The sequence below is a fragment of the Macrobrachium rosenbergii genome, chromosome 28, assembly GCF_040412425.1.
Source record: "Macrobrachium rosenbergii isolate ZJJX-2024 chromosome 28, ASM4041242v1, whole genome shotgun sequence".
NCBI lineage: Eukaryota > Metazoa > Arthropoda > Malacostraca > Decapoda > Palaemonidae > Macrobrachium > Macrobrachium rosenbergii.
The window spans coordinates 2,042,501-2,062,790 of record NC_089768.1 but is presented as its reverse complement, the minus strand read 5'-3'; the positions used below and the strand labels follow the sequence as shown (position 1 = coordinate 2,062,790).

Here is a 20,290-nt window from a genome sequence, read left to right as displayed (position 1 = left end):
CCCAATAAGCCCGTTTTGTTGGTAACTTGGGAGACCGGAGAATTCCCATTCCTAATTCTCCGCCGTAGCCCGCTGTGCTAGGGCAGGAGATCATTCATACGTCCTTTGGGAAAAATTCCAAATTCCCACAGCTATGGGAAATTAATTCCGTGTGTTACTAGCGTCCTCTCCCACCTGCAAAATGTCGACACGGTCTCAGCAGAGCAAGGATTTCAAGTTCTTCATGTCCTCCGGGAAGGAACTCGGCCTTTCCGGGAGAGAACTAAGAGACTGGGTACAGGAGAGGATGGACGCCATACAAGCAGAGAAACAGGCTCAGGAGAGACGAGAAGAAGCAGAGAGACAGGAACGAGAAGCAGAGAGACAGGCTCAGGAGAGACGAGAAGAAGCCGCGAGACAGGAACGAGAAGCAGAGAGACAGGCTCAGGAGAGACGAGAAGAAGTAGAGAGACAGGCTCAAGAGAAACGAGAAGCGGAAAGGGAAGAAAGGGACAAGCAGCGTGCCCACGAACTCGCGATGCTGCAACGGAGTGGCCCTTCGCCTCCACCTGCCACCCAGGGGATGAGTGCCTTCAGCCAGGCTCTCGCCTGCATGCCAAAATGGATGGAGGCCGAGCCCGAGGTGTGGCTCGACAGCGCCGAGACAGTCTTAAAGGCCTGCCCCCTGAGTGCAGCCGAACACTCCCTGGTGTTGGGCAAGTTCCTTGGAGGGAAGGCCCTTATTGCCTACAAAGCCCTCCCACTGGAGGAGCAGGAAAATTGGGAGGTCGTCCGCCAGACTATCGCAAAGGCGTACGAAATAACCCCTGAACGCTGGAGGAGGCGCTGGCGAGGGCAAGTGAAGGAAGCCAATCAGACCTGGGCAGACTGGGCCTACCAGTCCGAGCGTGCCCGTGCCAAATGGTTCGAGTCCGTGGGGGTTACGACCCTCAACGAGGCAATCGAACAGATAAAAATAGAGCACTTCCTACTCTACACCCCTCCGGCCCTCGCCACGCACGTCGCCGAGAAGTGCAAAATTACTCCACCCGCCTTCCTTTCGGGTGCCCCTCCGCCGAAGAATGGGCAATCACAGAAACCCGTTGTGTGCGGGTTCTGTAAAAAGATCGGGCATTCCATAGAGCAATGCCAAAGTAAACAACCAGAGCCTCTCTCTCCCGGACAACCCACTAATAAGTCACCTGCGCCCTCTGCAGGGGCAGTACGAAAAGATTTCAGCCAAACCTTTTGCACGGCGTGCAAGGTTTTTGGCCACTCTCCCTCATGGGCAAAATGCCTTAGAAATAATAAGTCCGGTAATCCTGCCGTCGCCCTGGCAGTAACGAATCCCGTGTCCTTAGGCCCTCTTGCCGAGGGTCCCATATATGTGGCACCTCCTCGAGGTAGATACTCAGCACACCTGGTCAAGGCATTTGACGACTCTGGCACGCAAATTTCCCTCATAAGGAAAGACAAAGTTCCCTATGGAGCTATCATAGACCGACACAAACTCGTCACAACTGAGGGCATCAACGAGTTTAAGATGATCCTCCCTACGGTCCAACTGAGGGTCACCCGACCCCACAGAGCCAGGACCCTTCGTCTCGCCTTAGCGAAACACATTCCAGGAGGCTATGACGTCCCCCTGGGCCAGGACTTTACGTCCCCTTCCAAACCACGACAATTCCGGGGTCCAAATTCCCCAATTAATCCTCCAAATCCGAGTCCAGTGCCCGGCACAGCATCAGTGCCAGTGCCAAGGCCTCAGCCAGATCTCCCTTCAGGAGAATCTCGGCTATCAACTCCTCTGCCAGTGTCACTTGGGCGCACTGAGCAGTGCCACTCTCCGTCCGTCCAGACAGACGAGACCACCACCACATCACTACCAGCGCCAGTGCCAATGTCAGTGCCAGAGCACGCCCCTGATCCCCCTCCAAGGGATCCAATTCCAAACACCCCCTCTTCGCCCGGCCTGGTGCCGGTGCCAGTGTCGGTAACAAGAGAGACGGGTCCTTCTGACCCCAGCGGAGGCTCACCTAAAGGCACGGATTCGCAACCCAGGCCTGAGCTGGTCACCACTGCATGCGAAGTCAACCCGCCCCCTCCGGCCGTCCCCTCTCTCGCCGCCGCCCGCAGATTCCTCCCAAGTCATGATTCTGCCCTGCCTTCCTGGGCGGTGAACTCTGTGAACTGCGCCGGTTAATGTCCGAGATGGCGAACAAAATTCCTGTGTCAGTTGTCGCAGCAGCTGACCCAGATGGCACCCCTTGCCGCCCTTTGGCCTCGGGCCCTCCAATTCCCCGGCCAAGGACAATGGTCCAAGGAGGAAAGGTTCGCAGCGGAATTACCACGGGTGTGGGCGATCGCAGGTAGTCCACAACAAGCTCCCGAGCTCTTCTGGCCCCTGTGCAAACTTGGCATAGGGCCACCTCTTCATCTTTTGAACGTCTTGGCACCTTTCATCCAGGAGAGGATGTCAAGGCCTTCCGCTATCTTCTTCCTTTCCTTTGGAATTTCTATCCCTCATCCTTCTCTATCGATCATTCCTTTACACTTTCCCTTAATTACCACCGCAAGTGGCAGTTAACATATGGGATATCATCCCCTTTAAAATGCATAAATCATTTTAACCTTGAAGCAGTAAGAGAGACAGAGTGGGAAGTGGCACGCCCTTACGCCCGTCCCTTGGCACAAGGCAGGCATGTCAGCTCTTCCTAAAGGGGTCGCACCCTTTGGGTTTCCTTTCCCAGTCCTTGGGCTGAGAGTTAGTTCTGACCGTCGTCTATTGGCGACGGACATTAGATTAATACATAAACCATAAATACCTCACTCTGTTATCCTTCGTTTTCTGAGTATATTATTTACTCTCATGTAATCTTTTTCTCTATTTGTTAACGAATCCCGAGTCACAAGACTCCTGCCCTTGAGAGTTTTAACGTTACCCTTTTAATACCCGCGGCGTGGCCCGCCCCTCAGTAAGAAGTCACGTCCTTCGTTTGTCATTCAGTGTAGTTTTCTTTTATTTTATTGAGCTAAATTTTTTGTGGAGAATTTTATCCGTGTCCAGTTCCCCCTCATTTGTTTATCCTCCCATTCATACTTCGAGCGAGTAGCTATTTATAACTTACACTAGAGTTGTAGGCCGCGGACGGGAAAAATTTAGCGTTGTTTAAGTTAGCGAATTAAAACCCGCAAATAATCTCTTTGCCTCGCCGCGGTCAGACTTCTGCCATCCTATTTTAGCGCTGGCTGGAGGAATTAGCTACTCGTTGAGTTTGTGCACAATTATTGTCCACCGATTAGAAAGAGGAATTGAATTTTGTTATTACAATTTCTAGTAAAGGGGATATCATTTAAAACCAGCGGTGTATTGCCACTCATACCGCCTCTTCAAGGCACAACTAATCGCATGCATGTAATTCCAGGATAGCAGTAAGAAGTTGGTTGATTTACATTTGTTTTCCTTTTACATCCTGCCTTGTATGTTTTATTTTTTTTTTTTTTTGTTATTTTGTAACTTGGAAGTGTTCTTTGTTTATTTTCTTTTGAGCGTCTTATTACCCCAGTAAAGTAAAGCGAGTAAAGAATGGGCAGAATCAGTACTTATGAAGTATTTCAGCAATAATTAATTTGCAAGTAAGGGCACCTTTCACTGTATATTCTAAATTGCACTCTGCACCTAAAGTAAACCTTCAGTTTGTTATTGATCAGTGTGGCAGCAGAGTTTTGCAAATAAAGTAAAGTAACAGTTGTAGCAAAGCAGAAGATAGAGTAAAGTCGAACGTTTTCTTCGCTCATTTTTGCTGTTATCGATATTTGCACCCGCTTAAAGGTGTGAATATCATCTTGCCAGGGGAGCTGTAAAGATTAGCGCCAAAATATGCTATGAAAGCGCCCGCCTTTCTGCTTTGCTCAGCCGATAGATAGGCCTCTGTCTATTTTGAACCTGTGAGAGGTAGTGAATACTGGTTCGGGTTAGTTTCAACCAGTGGAAGTCAGGGTTATAAGAGACGCTCAAAAGATTTAATTCTCGCCTGGGGCAATAAACTGGCTTGCGCCGTTCTCTTTGGTACAGGAGAGTGACCCGGGCAGGACATCAGCCGTTTCCTTTGATACAGAAGCGTGACCCGGTCAGGACATCAGCCCCCCCAACTCTACCCCTGTCCAGAAGCAATAAAAGGTCAGGGCGCGAGAAGCTCGCTCTCACACACAGTCGCGAGTTTAAGCCAAGAGGTCACGAGTGCAGACCTCGCTCCCTGCCCTTCTTTCCCTCGTCGCCACGTGGAAGTTAACTGCCCTTTGCTCCGTACCCCCACCCACGTGGCCATCAAAGATTGCAAGTGGGAATTGCAAGTCCCAAAAAGCGAGCGGAAACTCAACTGCGGCCTTTCATCATCACAAGGGCGCCCTTTTCCGCCCCCAACCTACGACTTGAAAGCAGTTCCTTGGTGAGGGAGGCCCTTTGTCGACGCACACACGTGGACCCTGGCAGAAGACGCCGCTGGACGCCGACGTTAGCCTTACGCCTCTACAATGTGGTAAAGTACCTAGAACGAGTTGCTTAGTCACGTTATGTTCGCCCTTGTGCATTTATTAAACTTCTGGGCCTATAACTTGGTATTCCCTGATGCTTCTTGGTTCAATCCCGGCCCACATGTTCACTGCTTCCTTGCTCTGAGTCACAAGTAACGCCTCAGGGAAGTCCTTGGCGCCCTCAGCACACACCCGAGTAATTCATTCCCCAAATTCCAGCATTAGATTTGTAACCTGGGTCCTCATATCGTTTCAGAAGGACGATCGTAGCAGAATTCTCCTTGGTCCGTGTTCCTGGCATTCCCAAGCTCCCCCCACCCTTCGGGAGGACTTCTGCAGCAGCAATTTAACGTGTTTCAGTTCATTTTCCCTTTGATCTTGTGTGTTATGAGAATATACCCATTTTTGTATCCACGTGTTTCACGCTCTTCCCTTTGAGAAAGAGCCCTCCGCTCCTTGTACCACTCCTTTTAGTTTGTGTTTTTATATGCCCTGGTTATCTTGCAAGGCCATTTTAGAGTAAAGTAATAAATGTGGAGTCAAAAGAACCACCTGCACCAGGAACCATATAAAAATATATATATATATATATATATATATATATATATATATATATATATATATATATATATATATATATATATATATATATATATATATATATATATATATATATAATATATATATATTATATATATATATATATATATATGTATTGTATATTATATATATAATATACATATATATATATACACACACACACACACATATATATATATATATATATATATATATATATATATATATATATATATATATATATATATATATATATATATATATATATATATAGAAGAATCATAGGGGAAACAGATCCGACAAACATCTCAGGTTGAAGAGGTAAAGGCATGCATGTCTCTTACAAGATCAAGTTTATTCTGCAAACGTTTCACATCACATGATGTGCCTTCAAGGCTGGAAAATTACAGACAATAAATACTTAAAATGTCACTTATACAATGGGAAAACTTCTTTAAAAATTAAAAATTTAAAACATTTACAAATACAAAAAATTAAAACGAACTTGAAAGGAACACCTACCAAGGCAAGAGCTAAAAAGTGACTAAAAAGACGGAGAAAATAAACAAACGAAAGAAACCTATAACGAACGTGGAGAGTAAACAAACAGGCAAGTTATGCTATAAACAGTTGTGTGGACGACGATTGGGTGTTTAGTGTTGGTAACTTTAGTTTTTATAAAAAGCGACTCCAACACCATCAACTCGTCGTCCTTACAGGCAGATCAATAATTTTAAAATCATTTATATCCAAGCTGGTACCACAAATCTTGGAATGGTTCCGAACATTGGATATTTCGGGATTGGACAATATGCAACCCGTCCTGAAGCTGACACCTTGGTGGGAGCAGAAACAGACCTTGAGAAGCCTCCTAGTACATCCAACGTAGGTTCCCAGACTACATCTGGGACAGGTATATTTATAGATAATGTTGGATGTTGTGTGTCCTTCACTCTGAAAAAGAACGGATATTTAGAGGATTTCGTGGAATCAACTTCATATTTACAGCTGGTAATTCATGATGAATTAAATTCATACATTTCTTTTTAAAACTTTTGTCATGAAGGAAAGGGAACTTAGCATAAATACATAATTTGGGACCGGTATATGTGGGAATAGGTTGTTTCGTTTTGCGGTTAAGAGCTTAATAAGTACTCGATGGAAATAGTGGGATGGAAAACAATTGTTGCGAAAAAAATTACTAGCCAAGAACTCTACTTCTTTATGAAAGGCTGTCCAGCTGGAAGTCAGAGAATACGCCCTGTGGAGGAGGGTAGAGAGAGAATTCAACTTAAAATTGAAATTACATGAGCTATAAAAATTGGTGCCCAAACCTGTAAAAGTATTTTTCCTGTGAATGCTGGTTTGAAACCCATTATTTTCCTCGGTGATGCGTAAGTCAAGAAATGATAGAGAGTTACGAGTTTCTTTCTCAACTGTAAACCTAATATTGGGATGTTGGGCATTAATGAATTCTAAAAAGGAATCTGCATTAAAATCGCGTTTAAACAGGGCAAAGGTGTCGTCCACATATCTTTTATAAAATAAAGGGTGGAAACTACGGGGACCTTGGTAGGTGTTCCTTTCAAGTTCGTTTTAATTTTTGTATTTGTAAATGTTTTAAAGGGCTTTTAATTTTAAAAAGTTTTCCCATTGTAAACAAGTGACATTAAAAAGTATGGCCAATTCTAAAATTGTTTAAATAATTTTCCAACCGTTAAAAGAAAATCATGTGAAATGAAACAGTTTGGTCAAGAATAATCTTGATCTTATCCTCAACAGGCATTGGTAAACAGGACTTCAACGTAGAATATATATAAATATATATATATATATATATAAGAACATATATATATGAAATATATATATTTTTACATTAAAATAATTATTGGTATATGTTATAAATGGAACTAAATATATGCAAGTTTATATAATGTATTTATATATATGTATGTATATATATGTATATATATGTATGTATCTTGGGTATATTATTCATGATGTGTCTTGGCTGATCAGTTATTGTTTTTAATTTCGTAAATTTCACGGTTTGCAGGCCAAGAATACACGTAACCTGTCTCTTGAAGCCAACAGTTAACCTCAAATTAGGCGTTAATTTCAAAGGTCGCCAGTTGAGGGTAATTGAGTGCATTTTATAACAAAGAATATTCAAGGAATAAAGACTTTATGATAAAGCGTCACCAACTCGGTTCAGAAAAAATCTCTACTTGTTAAGATGGTATTAAATACAAAAACACAGCGGTTCTCCCCAAACAGTGAGCGCTAGGCATAAGAATACCAGAGTATTAAAAAAATTTCTCTTGCCTAAATCCCGAGACTTACTGGGACAATTCGGCTAATGCTAACAATATAATAATTTGGCTTAATCTAGACTTGGTAATTGCATATCCCGTAAGTGGTGGCTGGAGAATGAAACAAAGAAAACAAAAATACAGAAAAGTTATTAGTTCAATTATGTAGCTTTAACAAGAATCGGACTTCCCATGACAAGCGTTTTAAAAGTCATTTATGAATTTAATTCGGATCATGAGTCTTGACAACTGTAAATCTGCAGTTCTTCCCAATTCACTAATTCCGTTCTTTATCAGACGAAGAAACCAAGCAAAAGTCAACCTGTCCCAGAGAAAGGAACACGTTGGAAGAAGACCGTTTCTGCTCCCACCAAGGTGTCAGCTTCTCAGGTGGCCTGTCTCTCTCTGAACCTCAATGTTCGGCGTTCTAAGATTTGTGGTACCCTCTTTTTAAATGATTTTAAAGCCATTGGATCCGACCTTGACAAAGACATCGACGAATGCATGGTGTAAAGGTCGCTTTTTAAAGGCCACCAGTACCAAGATTATTGAGTGAAAACCCTCTCTGAGGTTTAGGTCCCTAGTGCCATAGGCATATTTTGTTTTTTGTTTGTTTTTCTCCAGCCGTTCGTAAAAGGGCGCCATCTGTTTCTTTGCTGTGATCGTTATTTTGAATTGCCTGGCCTACCTGGGACAGTTAGATGTTCTCTTTCAAGTTCAATTTTACTTTTTGTTTTATAAATGTTTTAAATTTTTAAAGCAGTTTATTTATAAAAATATATAAGTATTTATATGTATATAATATATATATAAATATATATATATATATATATATATATATATATATATATATATATATATATATATATATATATATAATATACAATACACATATGTACCAGTATATACATATATTATATATATATATATATATATATATATATATATATATATATATATATATATATATATATATATATATATATATATATATATATATTTATATATATATTGTATATAAATATATACAATATATATATATATATATATATATTAACAATCTGTGTTGAAAACATCGAAATGAAGATACATACAAATAAATAGTTCATGGGTTATGAACTATAATTATCCATAGCCACATAAAGCGTAGAGAACTATAGGCTGTGAGGAAGAACAGCAGGAGTCCAGGGAATAGCGACCCAGATTAGGAATGGGGAAATCCTTGTGGTCAAAACCAACCTTTATAATGCCACCTGGAATTTGGGTGTGCCGATCCGCTGGACATTTTGTTTACAAGTCAAAAGGTGCTTCCACACTTGCCCGCTCGCTACAACACCTTCCTGTCAGTACTTCCATCTCTTATTGCATGTATACGGGCCTGAAATCGGGGCCCCTACCCTCGGCAGATGCCTTAAAAGGAGCCAGGACAGGGAGATCTTGGCAGTCGGCAGTCAGTAATGGTAGTTAGCAGTTAGCCAGAGATAAGCACCACGTGGACGGACTTCCCAAGCGAACTAGTGTAGAGTGCCACGAGTGCAATCGCCCGTCATCAGTCGTCGCCAGAGACCCGCTTCCTCCCCACGGTAAAGTACAAGTGAAGGCTTTTCAGTCGCAACATTTTGCCCTTACAAGTGTTTATTGAGTGCCAATACATCCCTGTATCCAATGTGCCATTTCCCAGTGTTATTCCAAGTGTTTGTGTCCCAGTGTCATTCCTCGAGATCTTATCGCCCTCAGTGCAGTCTCGATCCATCTGAGTTTTTTCTACTTTTCCCTTACTGACGCGTAATCCTTAAATCTCCCTTGCAGAGGGACCCATTTGCCGTGGACTCTTCTTGGGCTGTGCCTTGCGACCATTCGAGTCTCCAGTAGGAAGACCTCCAGGCTTTGCAAGCCTCCATATTGGTTACCTTACCATTTCTATGATCTTTTATTATAAATACAATTACTTTAATCACCCCAGTGTTTACATAACATTCCCTCATGAAGTAGTGCCCTAAGCTCATAAGAAACATCCCTTTTTCTTTTCTTTTTATGATTCCCTGGACAGTAAAGTCAGATTGCCAAGGCCAAGTGTATAAAATTCCGTTGCTGACCTGTTAAGGTGCTCTACAGATCAGAAAATGAATCAGGAAAATCATCACTATATATATATATATATATATATATATATATATATATATATATATATATATATATATATATATATATATATATATATATTTATATATATATATATATATATATATATATATATATATATTACTTCATTTAACATAAAATGGAGACAGTGCAGCATGGTATGATTCTAAGAGAACGTTGTATATGCATGTCATGAAGATGATTTAATATTAGTTATATTTCACATTTATATATATATATATATATATATATATATATATATATATATATATATATATATATATATATATATATATATATATATATATAAATATAAATATAATAAATAATATATATGTATTTTAATTTTGATAAAGGCTACAAACATTCCTGTGATTGCTTTTTTTGAGTCGTTGACTAAGCGTTGACTATTCTGCAACGCAATCTTGATGCAGAGGGCGCCGATGCTGACCGAGTAGGACTTACCCTAACTACTTAACAACAAGATAATCACGATGATGTAAATTATACTGACCGGAGATCGTTGAGGATATGGAATTGATAGTCACAAAATTTTATACTTGTTAGGCAAATCAACCTTTGAATTACCCTATAACTACTGAATGTTCATTTTAAGATTGGCTTTTCGCTTCTGCTTAATTAATCTAGACTATTTTCATATTTCATTGTATATTTGAAGAAGTATGTATGAAAACATGCGAAAGCTCATGTTATAATTACATTTGCATATGTATATTCAGCTATGGATCTTGTAATCACCATAAATTCTTTACTATTTTACTATTGCATATCACTACAGCCTTCTGAATAAACATACTCGACAAAAGCCGAGGAAGAAAATTATACCAATGAGGTTGATGCTCTGGGGAGGTGAAAGCCAACAGCTGGTGGATCTACGCCTAACGAGATGAATACCAATGTGGATTATGACCACACCCAAATTGTTTTTCCTTATGCAGAATTTTGAAAAAAGACTGAACGTAGAAGTGAGAAAATATGAAAAACTCAGGCAAACACGACAAGAAACCAGCGTTACAAGAACTGATAGACAACACCAGAATAAAATACAAATGCAACACATGTCGGGATCTAACAATAACAAATGCTGTGTATACAGTATATATAACAACCAAGCCGACGCTGAGCGTTCAGACGGAAGGAGTTAGGGCAAGGCCTCCCCACCAATCGGCTGAGGGAAAGAACATAAGGTCAAGGTCACTCCCATAATAATCCTCCCCCACCCAAACCAAATACTTCAGAAGAAATCAATAAATTTATGAGACCCGTAAGAACAAGAAACAGAATGTAAAACTAATGTAATAATGTGGTTACACAATGTAATTGCATTATGTAAATGTAATGTACATAATTAACCAAGTCCTGAGTAACTAGGCTTTGTAAATATGAATAACTCCAAATCCCTCCCAATCATATTCTCATCATACACAAACATACACAAATATACTGTATATAATACATTTTCCTACCTTTGTAACCTGCAATATGTTTATATACTAAAAGGTCCTTCTGTAAATTCATATATACAAAATTTTATATGTCCTGCTGTATTCACTTATACGAAATTTTGAGTATTTTACCGTTCACTTGGTTTGGTTATTCTATGGTTACACTGAACAGAACTGAACTACACAAAAAATGCATGACTTCCTGTTCGCCACCTTTTGTCCACTACCGTGTCTATGATAAACAACAATTTATCTTTTCTAACTGGGCTATGGTAATAACATCATTTGTTACTGAAGCAATGATAGTTACCCTAAGTGCAAGCTACCATTGTAGCAGTTCGGACATATACAATGAACCAATAATAGCTTCGGCTTGGGAAACGGCAAACTGCTGTAACTCAAAACTCACTCACATTATACAAAAGGTGGTGTGATACGAATTTTCGGGTTTTTATTTCAGTTCAACAATACAGGATGAGGAGGTGACGTGACTGCTCAAGTAGGAAAGAAAACGCGGTCTGTGCTTGTTTTCAGATCCTGTACATGATTTTTTATTTTAAGTGAAACGAATTATAGTTGTGATGGTTCATAGTAATTTTCATTTTTATTTTATCCAATTTCATTACACTTTCTAGTTTTTCATTACACACATATATATATTCAATACAGCAGAGAGGAATTTAGTATATGAGAATATCACCAAGTCCACGTCGGAGTATCTGAAAACCGGGACTTTGAACAAATATTTCATAGTTTATTCTGCATTTTCAAGTTCACACTCATTATGTGAACTAGAATATAATATATATATATATATATATATATATATATATATATATATATATATATATATTATATATATATATATATATATATATATATATATATATATATATTATAATAGTTATATAAATATATAAATATATATATTATATAAATATATATATATATATATATATATATATATATATATATACATATAATATGTCATATATATATACATATATATAATATATATATAATATATTTATATATATATTATATATATATATATATATATATATATATATATATATATATATATATATATATATATATATATATATATATATATATATATATATATATTATATATATATATATATATATATATATATATATATATATATATATATATAATATATATATATATATATATATATATATATATATATATATATATATATATATATATATATACATATATATATATATATATATATATATTTCAGAAAATATGGCTGCTACAATTTTAAAGGACACATATATGCATTTCATAGCTTCAATGCTTTAAGATGTGATGAAAGAAATTTATGGAGTCAGATGGAACTAGGTCGAGAGACTTGATGTAAAATCTTTGTGTTCAGCAAATAGTTTGATTCCTCAGCAATATTGCCAGTCAGGTGATCTTCGAAGTGTTATGTATATTCGTGAGTACGTGCGTTAATTTGATCTAGATTATGCCAAAATCTGCCCTAAAAGTGAGTTTGATCGTTCATTAACATGATAGAACTGCAGTTGTCCAGTCGTAAGCTTTGGAGAGGATCCAGGCTTTGAAAATCGGCAGATAAGGTAGAGTTTCAAATCTCTGTTTTTATGGGAGAAAATTGAACTTGTGATTTTTACCATGATTTTCTAATCATTATGAACTTTTGAACTGGTGTGGGAGATTTAATATGAATATTCATACCTCTTTTATATTATTATTTTGTCATGTTACGTTTGCCATATCTTGGCTATGCATTTTACACTTTCCATTATTGTGTTTTGCATTTCATATATTTTTGGGAGTTTTCTATCATGTTTGATTCTTCCGACAGATGTCTGTGGACATGATGTCGAATAACAGTTTGAGTGGACTGTTTGCAATGTCAATAACATGTGGTAGACTGTTTTTTGACATGACTTTTAATTATTGATTTGGGAGTATGTGAGATTTTTGGATATTTTCAGGCTATTAGCCATAGTGAGACTTCTTTAATCAGAAGTGTTTTGCAGTTCAGAGTTTAGTTATCTAACTCGATAATTCATTTATTATGCATTTTAATCTTTGCTTTGTTTTATTCATTTCTTGTTGGGTTATTTGAATAATAAACCTATTTTTTGTAGAAACTATTGTGTTTCTTTAAATGGTCCATTTAATTGATTTGGTGAGAATGAGTGCGATTAGGGTGGGTGAACTTTGGTAAATGATGAGAGAGAGAGAGTCGATACACAGAGAGAGAGAGAGAGAGAGAGAGAGAGAGAGAGAGAGAGAGAGAGGAGAGAAAAAGAGATGAAGTGAGAGAGAGAGAATCTTATACGTCTTTTTCCTGAAGAAAGATAGATGTAAGTGTTGCCGTAGCGTACACTTTCAAAAAGTGTTTTGAATAATTGGTTGGCAGCGGTGTTAGAATTTAATGGTTGGCAGCGGTGTCTGATTTAAATGGCGGCAGCGGTGTCTTTTGATTTTAAATGGTGGCAGCATGATTTTAATGTCTTTAATGATGGCGAAAGAGGAGATTGCTAATAGACTAATTGGTAACGTTGATGCCCAAGGACTGGGCCGTGGCGTGACTTCACCTAAGAGCTTAAGAGATCGAGTTTCGGGTCAGTGTTGAATGACTGAGTAGGTCGTGATTACGTGTGAAATCACGGGAACCTTTCTTTTTTTCCGTTTCTATTCGAGTACTGGGAGTGGGGAGTTGTGAAATAGATCTGGATGATCTCTAGAGCAATTTTGGGGTTAACAAAATACCCAAATAAGTGTGAATAGTGGCGATTGTGAGTTAATTACGCAAAGTGATGATTCAACAAAAATCACGCTGGTGTTTTTTTGCTTCGTCTTCGAGTGGGTGACGTCACAGGTTGCACACAGCTCTGTTTTCTGTTGAGAGATAGGTACTCCGTTTTCTGTTTCAAAATTGGTAAGTACCCCATTGTCGTAAGTTGCGCAGAACTCCATTTTCTGTTCTTCTTTTAGAGGGGTAACTTTTGCCTTTCTCTAGTGTTCTTTTGGTTTCTCTTTTTATGTTGTTACGCTCAGGGCGTGTGATTACTCACAAAATGCCGGACGATGCAGCAAGCACATCCCAATCAATTGTGGTGCATAAAGTGACGAACATTAGCGTGGGAATTACAAATTTTAAAGGGTTAGTTGACGGAAAGCCAACCCAAAATATAGAAACTTTCATTGAGTCAGTGAACAATTATCTGAATTCCAAGAAAATTACGAATGGCGCTGAAGCTTTAACAGAGGCTAAATCATTTCTGGATTTAGATAAAGGAGATATTGGGAAACGAGCACGCAGTTTCGGGTTCAGAAGGTGTAAAACTTGGAATGAACTGCAGAAATTTCTCGAGCTACTTATGGCGGAGTTCAACGTGAATGTGCAGTTCGGAATTTTGAGAGTTTCTCAAAATAAAGAAGGGCAATGATTCACTAGTCACATACAGTGCGAATTTATTTGATGCAGTAGTTGAGTTAAAGAAATCTATAACAGGTTCTCCATGGGTAACTGGAAATAATATCTCCTTAGATAATTTTGAAAGATTGTTACACTTTGCTTGCCTTTTAACGTCGGTCCCAGATGTAATTGTAGATAGTTTTGATAAGAGAATTGATCAGGATACAGACGAATCCTTTTTGTTTGCACAGATTAACAAAAATCTAGCAAAATGCCCGACACTGGACAGTAGTTTTGTACAGGGAGGTGCAAAAAGATGTCAGCTGCGGTTTCCAAACCACAGAATAATGATAGTCGCTCGCATTCGGGAAATGATGCAACAGCGAAGACATGTGCACGAGTAGAATCGAAGAAAATTCCAGAGAGATCAGTCACAACGATACGTTGTTTTAATTGTGATAAAATAGGCCATAGTAAATCAAATTGCAGAGTGAGATATTGTTCAGTTTGCAAATCTTCAGATCATGGATGGAGATTTTGCCCAGCCACAAAGAGTAGAGATTATTCAGGAAGTCACGGGGAGGTTTTTCTAGATATGACAGGAGAATTCCACATGATGCAAGTTCTAGATACACAAAGGAACAGCAGAATTTTCACAAGATAAGTTCGAAAACGGACACAGGATAATGAGCAATCAGGTCTTAGAGTCACTAGAACCTAGGCCGATTGTACGTGGATTCTCTAATGGCAATGAAATTTCTATTTTCATTGATTCTGGTAGCTCAGTTAACTTAGTAAATGCTGACCTTTTTCACTCGAGGTTTCCAGAGTGCAAATTAGTCCCTTCTAGTGAGACAGTGTGTGATGTACAAGCGAGGAAACTGAATATTTTAGGTTCGTCATTTCTTACGCTTTGTATCGGCGGAAAGACAATAGTAGAATCATTTTTGGTCATAGAAGGATTAGCCTTAGGTGAAATGGTTTTGCTAGGACACCCTTCTTGTATGCGACATAACATCAACATTCTTACGGGAGTTCAGGGGATTACAATAGGTGAGTCAGGTTGTTTTGTTCCATATATACACAGGAAAAAACTTGTGAGAAACTTAAGACACAGTCTGAGACATGTGTAACACAGTCATTAGAGAGTGAAGATATTCCGCAAAGATCTTTCAAAGGATTTTTGTTGGAAGATGTTGAATTGCAACCGCGAGTTCCTACATTAGTTAAAGTGTCGCTGAAAGAGAAAAAGTTTCCTTCTCAAGTGTGCGTTGTTGAAGGAACCGAGAAATTCAAAGACGTTGTGAGTACGGTGTCAGTGAATGAAATTTCAGTCGCAGGCGTGACTTCAGTAGAATTAGTTAGCTATCAAGACTCAGTGAAAAAATATCACAAGGGTACTTATGTAATTGATTTTGAAGAGTTTAATGAAGAGCATAAATTAGTGAGTTTTTGTGGAGACGGGAATATGTTTCCTAACGAGGAGCAACAGTTCCGAAGTCAGGTTCTACATGAACATTTGGCTAAAGTTGATTATCCTGAATATTCAGATAAAGTAGAGAAAGTGTTGAAAGAATATCTAGATATCATTGCTTTGAAGGGAGATAAATTAGGAGTTACAGATGTTTTAGAACATTCAATCCGCCTAGAAAAGGGTACAAATCCCATATATATTCCAGCATATCGAATTCCTTTTAAGATCAGAGAAGAAGTAGAAAAAGAAGTTCAGAAGTGGGAGTCGGAAGGCATTATCAGACCGTCAATTCTCCGTTTAATTTTCCTTTGCTTGCAGTTCCTAAGAAAGACGGTAGTATCAGAGTTTGTGTAGATTTTCGTAAATTGAATGAAAAAACATGCCCAGATAGATATCCGGTAGCTTGTTTGCCTGATTTGTTTGTTGAGATCGGTGGCAAGAATATATATTCATCTATAGATCTTATGCAAGGGTTTTTACAGGTTCCCCTTTGTGAGAGTAGCCGTAAATATACAGCATTTTCGGTACCAAAGGGACATTACGAGTTTAATAGGATGCCTTTTGGATTACAAGGGTCCCCAATAACATTTACTAGACTGGTTAACACAGTACTTCATGGCTTGTTAGGAAAGTCGGTGTTTGTGTACATGGATGATATTCTCATATGCACAGATACAATTGAAGAACATCTAAAGGTGTTAAAAGAAGTCCTCAAGCGATTACGGTTTCGCTGGGTTAAAGGTCAAATTGGCCAAATGTGAGTTTCTGAAGAGAAAAATTGTCTATTTAGGACATGTTATCTCTAAAGAGGGAGTTAGAGTGAATGATGAGAAAGTTAAAGCCATTGTGAATTTTCCAGTTCCCAAAACCAGGAAACAGATTCGTTCGTTCCTAGGTATGTCGGGTTTCTTTCGCCGTTTTGTGCGGAATTTTTCTACAATAGCGTCTCCATTGACAGATTTGTTACGAGAAGACGTTAAGTTTGTTTGGGGTGATAGTCAACAATTAGCTTTTGAGAAGCTTAAGAACGCTTTGGTGAACCCACCAGTTTTGAAGTTTCCAGATTTTAGTCAACCGTTCACCTTAGTGACTGACGCGAGTCAGGAAGGTATAGGTGCGTGTTTGATGCAGAAATTTGAGGGGAAATTACACCCAATTGCTTTTTATAGCAGAAAGTTCAAAACACGTGGTAGTAACGAAAGGCTGATGTCAGTTGTGGACAAGGAGGCTTTCGCAGTCGTCTCTAGCCTTGTTCATTTTAAGATGTTGTTGTTGGGAAATAAAGTTGAGATTTTTACAGATCATCAACCGTTGTTAGAGCTTTTAATAAGCCAAATTTGTCGCCCAAGAGAGCACGTTGGTTCCTAACATTGAGAGATTTTGATGCAAACCTCAAATACATTGAAGGTAAGCATAATGTAGTTGCAGATGCATTGAGCAGATATTTTCCGGTCGAGGATGAGGAAATACACACCGAATCCTGTGTGGGAGAAGAGAGTAAATATTTGGTGTCTAATGTCTCTGATATTAGTAGTTCTGAGAGATCGCATGTAGAGGACATACACGTTCCTACAGTGCATACTTCGGGAGAAATAGTGAGTCGGCAGTCTCGGGAGAGATTGTTATTCGTGATAGTGAGAAAGTAACGCAGTGTGTTATATTACGGGTGAAAATGTCACTTGGGACATAGGCTTGCTGGAACAAAAGCAAGATGAAGATAAATTGTTGTCAGATGCTAAGGCATTTCTTAAGGGAGTTTCACCGAAGAAAGGGTATAAGTTGCCTTTTTCTGGTCTAGAGTTGGAGAATAATTTATTGGTGAGAAAAGTTAAGTATAACTTATGAAGTACTCGAAGCATGGGTGAGATTACACAAATCATCGTGCCAGAGAGTCTAGTACCACAAGTTCTAGACATTGTACATTGTAAATTTGGTTCTCCTCATTTGGTGTAGACAAGACGTATGAAAACGTCAGGTCAAAGTTCTTTTGGAAAAATATGTTTTCCGCAGTAGAAGCCTTTGTGAAGAAGTGCGCTATTTGCAATGCGAATAAGCCAGCGACGACAGTGTCGTGTCGTTTGGGTTCATATCCCATACCACATAGGCCGTTTCAGAGAGTGCATATGGATATTCTGGGTAACTTCTCAGAGTCCGCTTATGGTTATAGACATTTATTAGTAGTTGTTGATGAGTTGACTCGCTTTGTCGAGATTTTCCCACTGAAATACAAATCAGCTGAGGAAGTTGCTATAGCGTTTTTTAAGGGGATAATTTGTCGATATGGTGTTCCTGAATGTCTGATCACAGACAATGGTAGGGAGTTTATTAATAAGACTTTAGACGGTCTTGCTAATTTGTTGGGGATAAAGAAAGTATCTATAATCCCGTATAGACCTGAAGCGAATGGGTTGTGTGAGAGGGCGAATCGGAAAGTAATCGAAGCTTTGCGCATGACGGTGGGAGGTTCCGATACACATTGGGACAGATCTTTGGATGAAGTGCGATATAGTATCAATACTATGATGAATGACACAATTAAGATATCTCCAGCAGAAGCTTTGTATGGATACAAGTTGAAAGGACCTTTTGATTTGTTACCAGAGTGTGTTCAGGGTGATGTTACGGTCACTTCATTGATAAATACAGCGAGAGAAAGATTTGCACGTATCAGTAAAGAACTTGAACTTAGTTCGCGTGCAATGGTAGAGAAAAGTAACGCGAAATCGAGGGGAGTAGCTTTTTCGATGGGTGATAGAGTGTTTGTTAAAGTGAATGTTCGGAATGATCTGAATTATAAATTAAGTCCGAAGTTCCACGGACCTTTTGAGATTGTAGAGATCAAAAAGAGGGAATAGATTTGTAGTTAAAGATGTAAACACTGGAGTGACGAAATTGACCCATATTTCGAAGTTAAAGAAAGTTGGGATGTAATGGAACGTTTGTATATAGTTAGGGGGATAAGTGGGTTGATATTTGTATATATATGACATTTTTTTTTTTTTTTTTTTGTCTCTTGTTCATTTTAGATGTTGAAGTTCTTAATCATTTGTTTTCGAATGATTTTAGAAGTTGAGACATGGGCTAGTTTCATACGAGATTTGACCCGTGTGTTAGTGTGTTATTGTGTTATGATGTGTTTCATCATCTGACGCAATGTGTGTGTTGTTTAGGATTTTTTTTTGGGGAGGTACTTAGTATATCGGACCGAACAAGTCTGATCTTTTTTTTTCGGGTTGGGAGATCGTATTTGAGTATTTGGATTTTTTTTCCAGTTTCTTTTTTTTTTTAAATTAAGGGAGCTGTATTGTGAGTAATTGTAGTTGTTAAGATCGTGGGAGCGATTGCCATTACGTCAATTGCTATTTTGTTGAGAGTTAGTCAGGTGTTGCGAAATATTTGCTAACCGGAGTAGAACTTTCATGTCTTTTACGAGATGTGATACCTTTTAGTGTTCGGATAAGATTCTCGAGTATTTTTTTTTTCTGTTTGGATAGAATTTTTTTGTGAGTGAGTTCCGTAGAGTTGTTGTGCTTAATAGTGAGTTGACTGTGATTATTCTGAGATACAAACTTGGAATTAGTTCACATTGTGAGTGTTTACTTTTGCATTAGTGGTTTTGTTTGGTTCAGTAACATGAAACCTTTTTGTTATTAGACCTTTTTCGAGTGTTTTTGGGAGACTCAGTAGTGACATGGGATAGATTAGAGACCATGTTCATTTTGGGAGATCAGTATCAAGGTTCGGGAGTTGATTATAAGACAAGTTGTGCTTTAGTTAGAGAGAAGTGTGTGTGTGACAGTAGTATTTTCCAGTTGCGAGTTGTGTCTGTGGGTGGTTGTGAATTATCATTAGTTCATAGACAGACTCCGACAGAATGTGACTTTAGACAGTTCCTGCGAGATTACCACATTGAGTCCACCAGTACTCTTCCTGCTGTGTTTTTACAAGGAGTATGCAGTTACAATGATGTGCCAGAGCAACAAGTCGACGACATTCGTTCTTCAAGAGTCCAAGCTGTTTGATGCTGCATGCCGTGTGATGTCTACGGAATTTCTCGTACTTAGCCGTGCTGTATTCAACAGTTCCGAGAAGATAATTATGCGTCATACGCATAACGAGCATTTGGTAGTGGAGGTACCTACAACCAAGGTGCCAATGACGGTTCCACCGTTGGAAGACATTGACGATTCCGTGATGTTCGAGTATCAGGAATATATTATGCCGACAATTTTAATTGTCTTAATAGCTATTTTACTGATAATTCTTGTTGTGGGGGTAGTAAAGCTTATTCGTGTTTGTAAGATTACATGTAAAGGCTCTAAGAACTCAACCCCAGTGACTTTGGAAGTGCGTCATGAGAGCAGTCCTTAAAGCTGCAGT

The 20,290-nt window shown here is 38.7% G+C and overlaps 1 protein-coding gene across 1 annotated transcript in view; it reads right to left on the bottom strand.

Annotated features, from left to right (window-relative positions):
- Window positions 1-8,528: 8,528 nt before the first annotated feature.
- The window catches only part of LOC136853862 (uncharacterized), a 120,081-nt gene continuing 108,319 nt past the window's right edge, over window positions 8,529-20,290 (bottom strand). Inside the window, exon 2 of the mRNA XM_067129786.1 lies at window positions 8,529-8,680. Within this exon, the coding sequence (XP_066985887.1) occupies window positions 8,529-8,680 (152 nt within the window). The remainder of the gene's footprint in view (window positions 8,681-20,290) is intronic.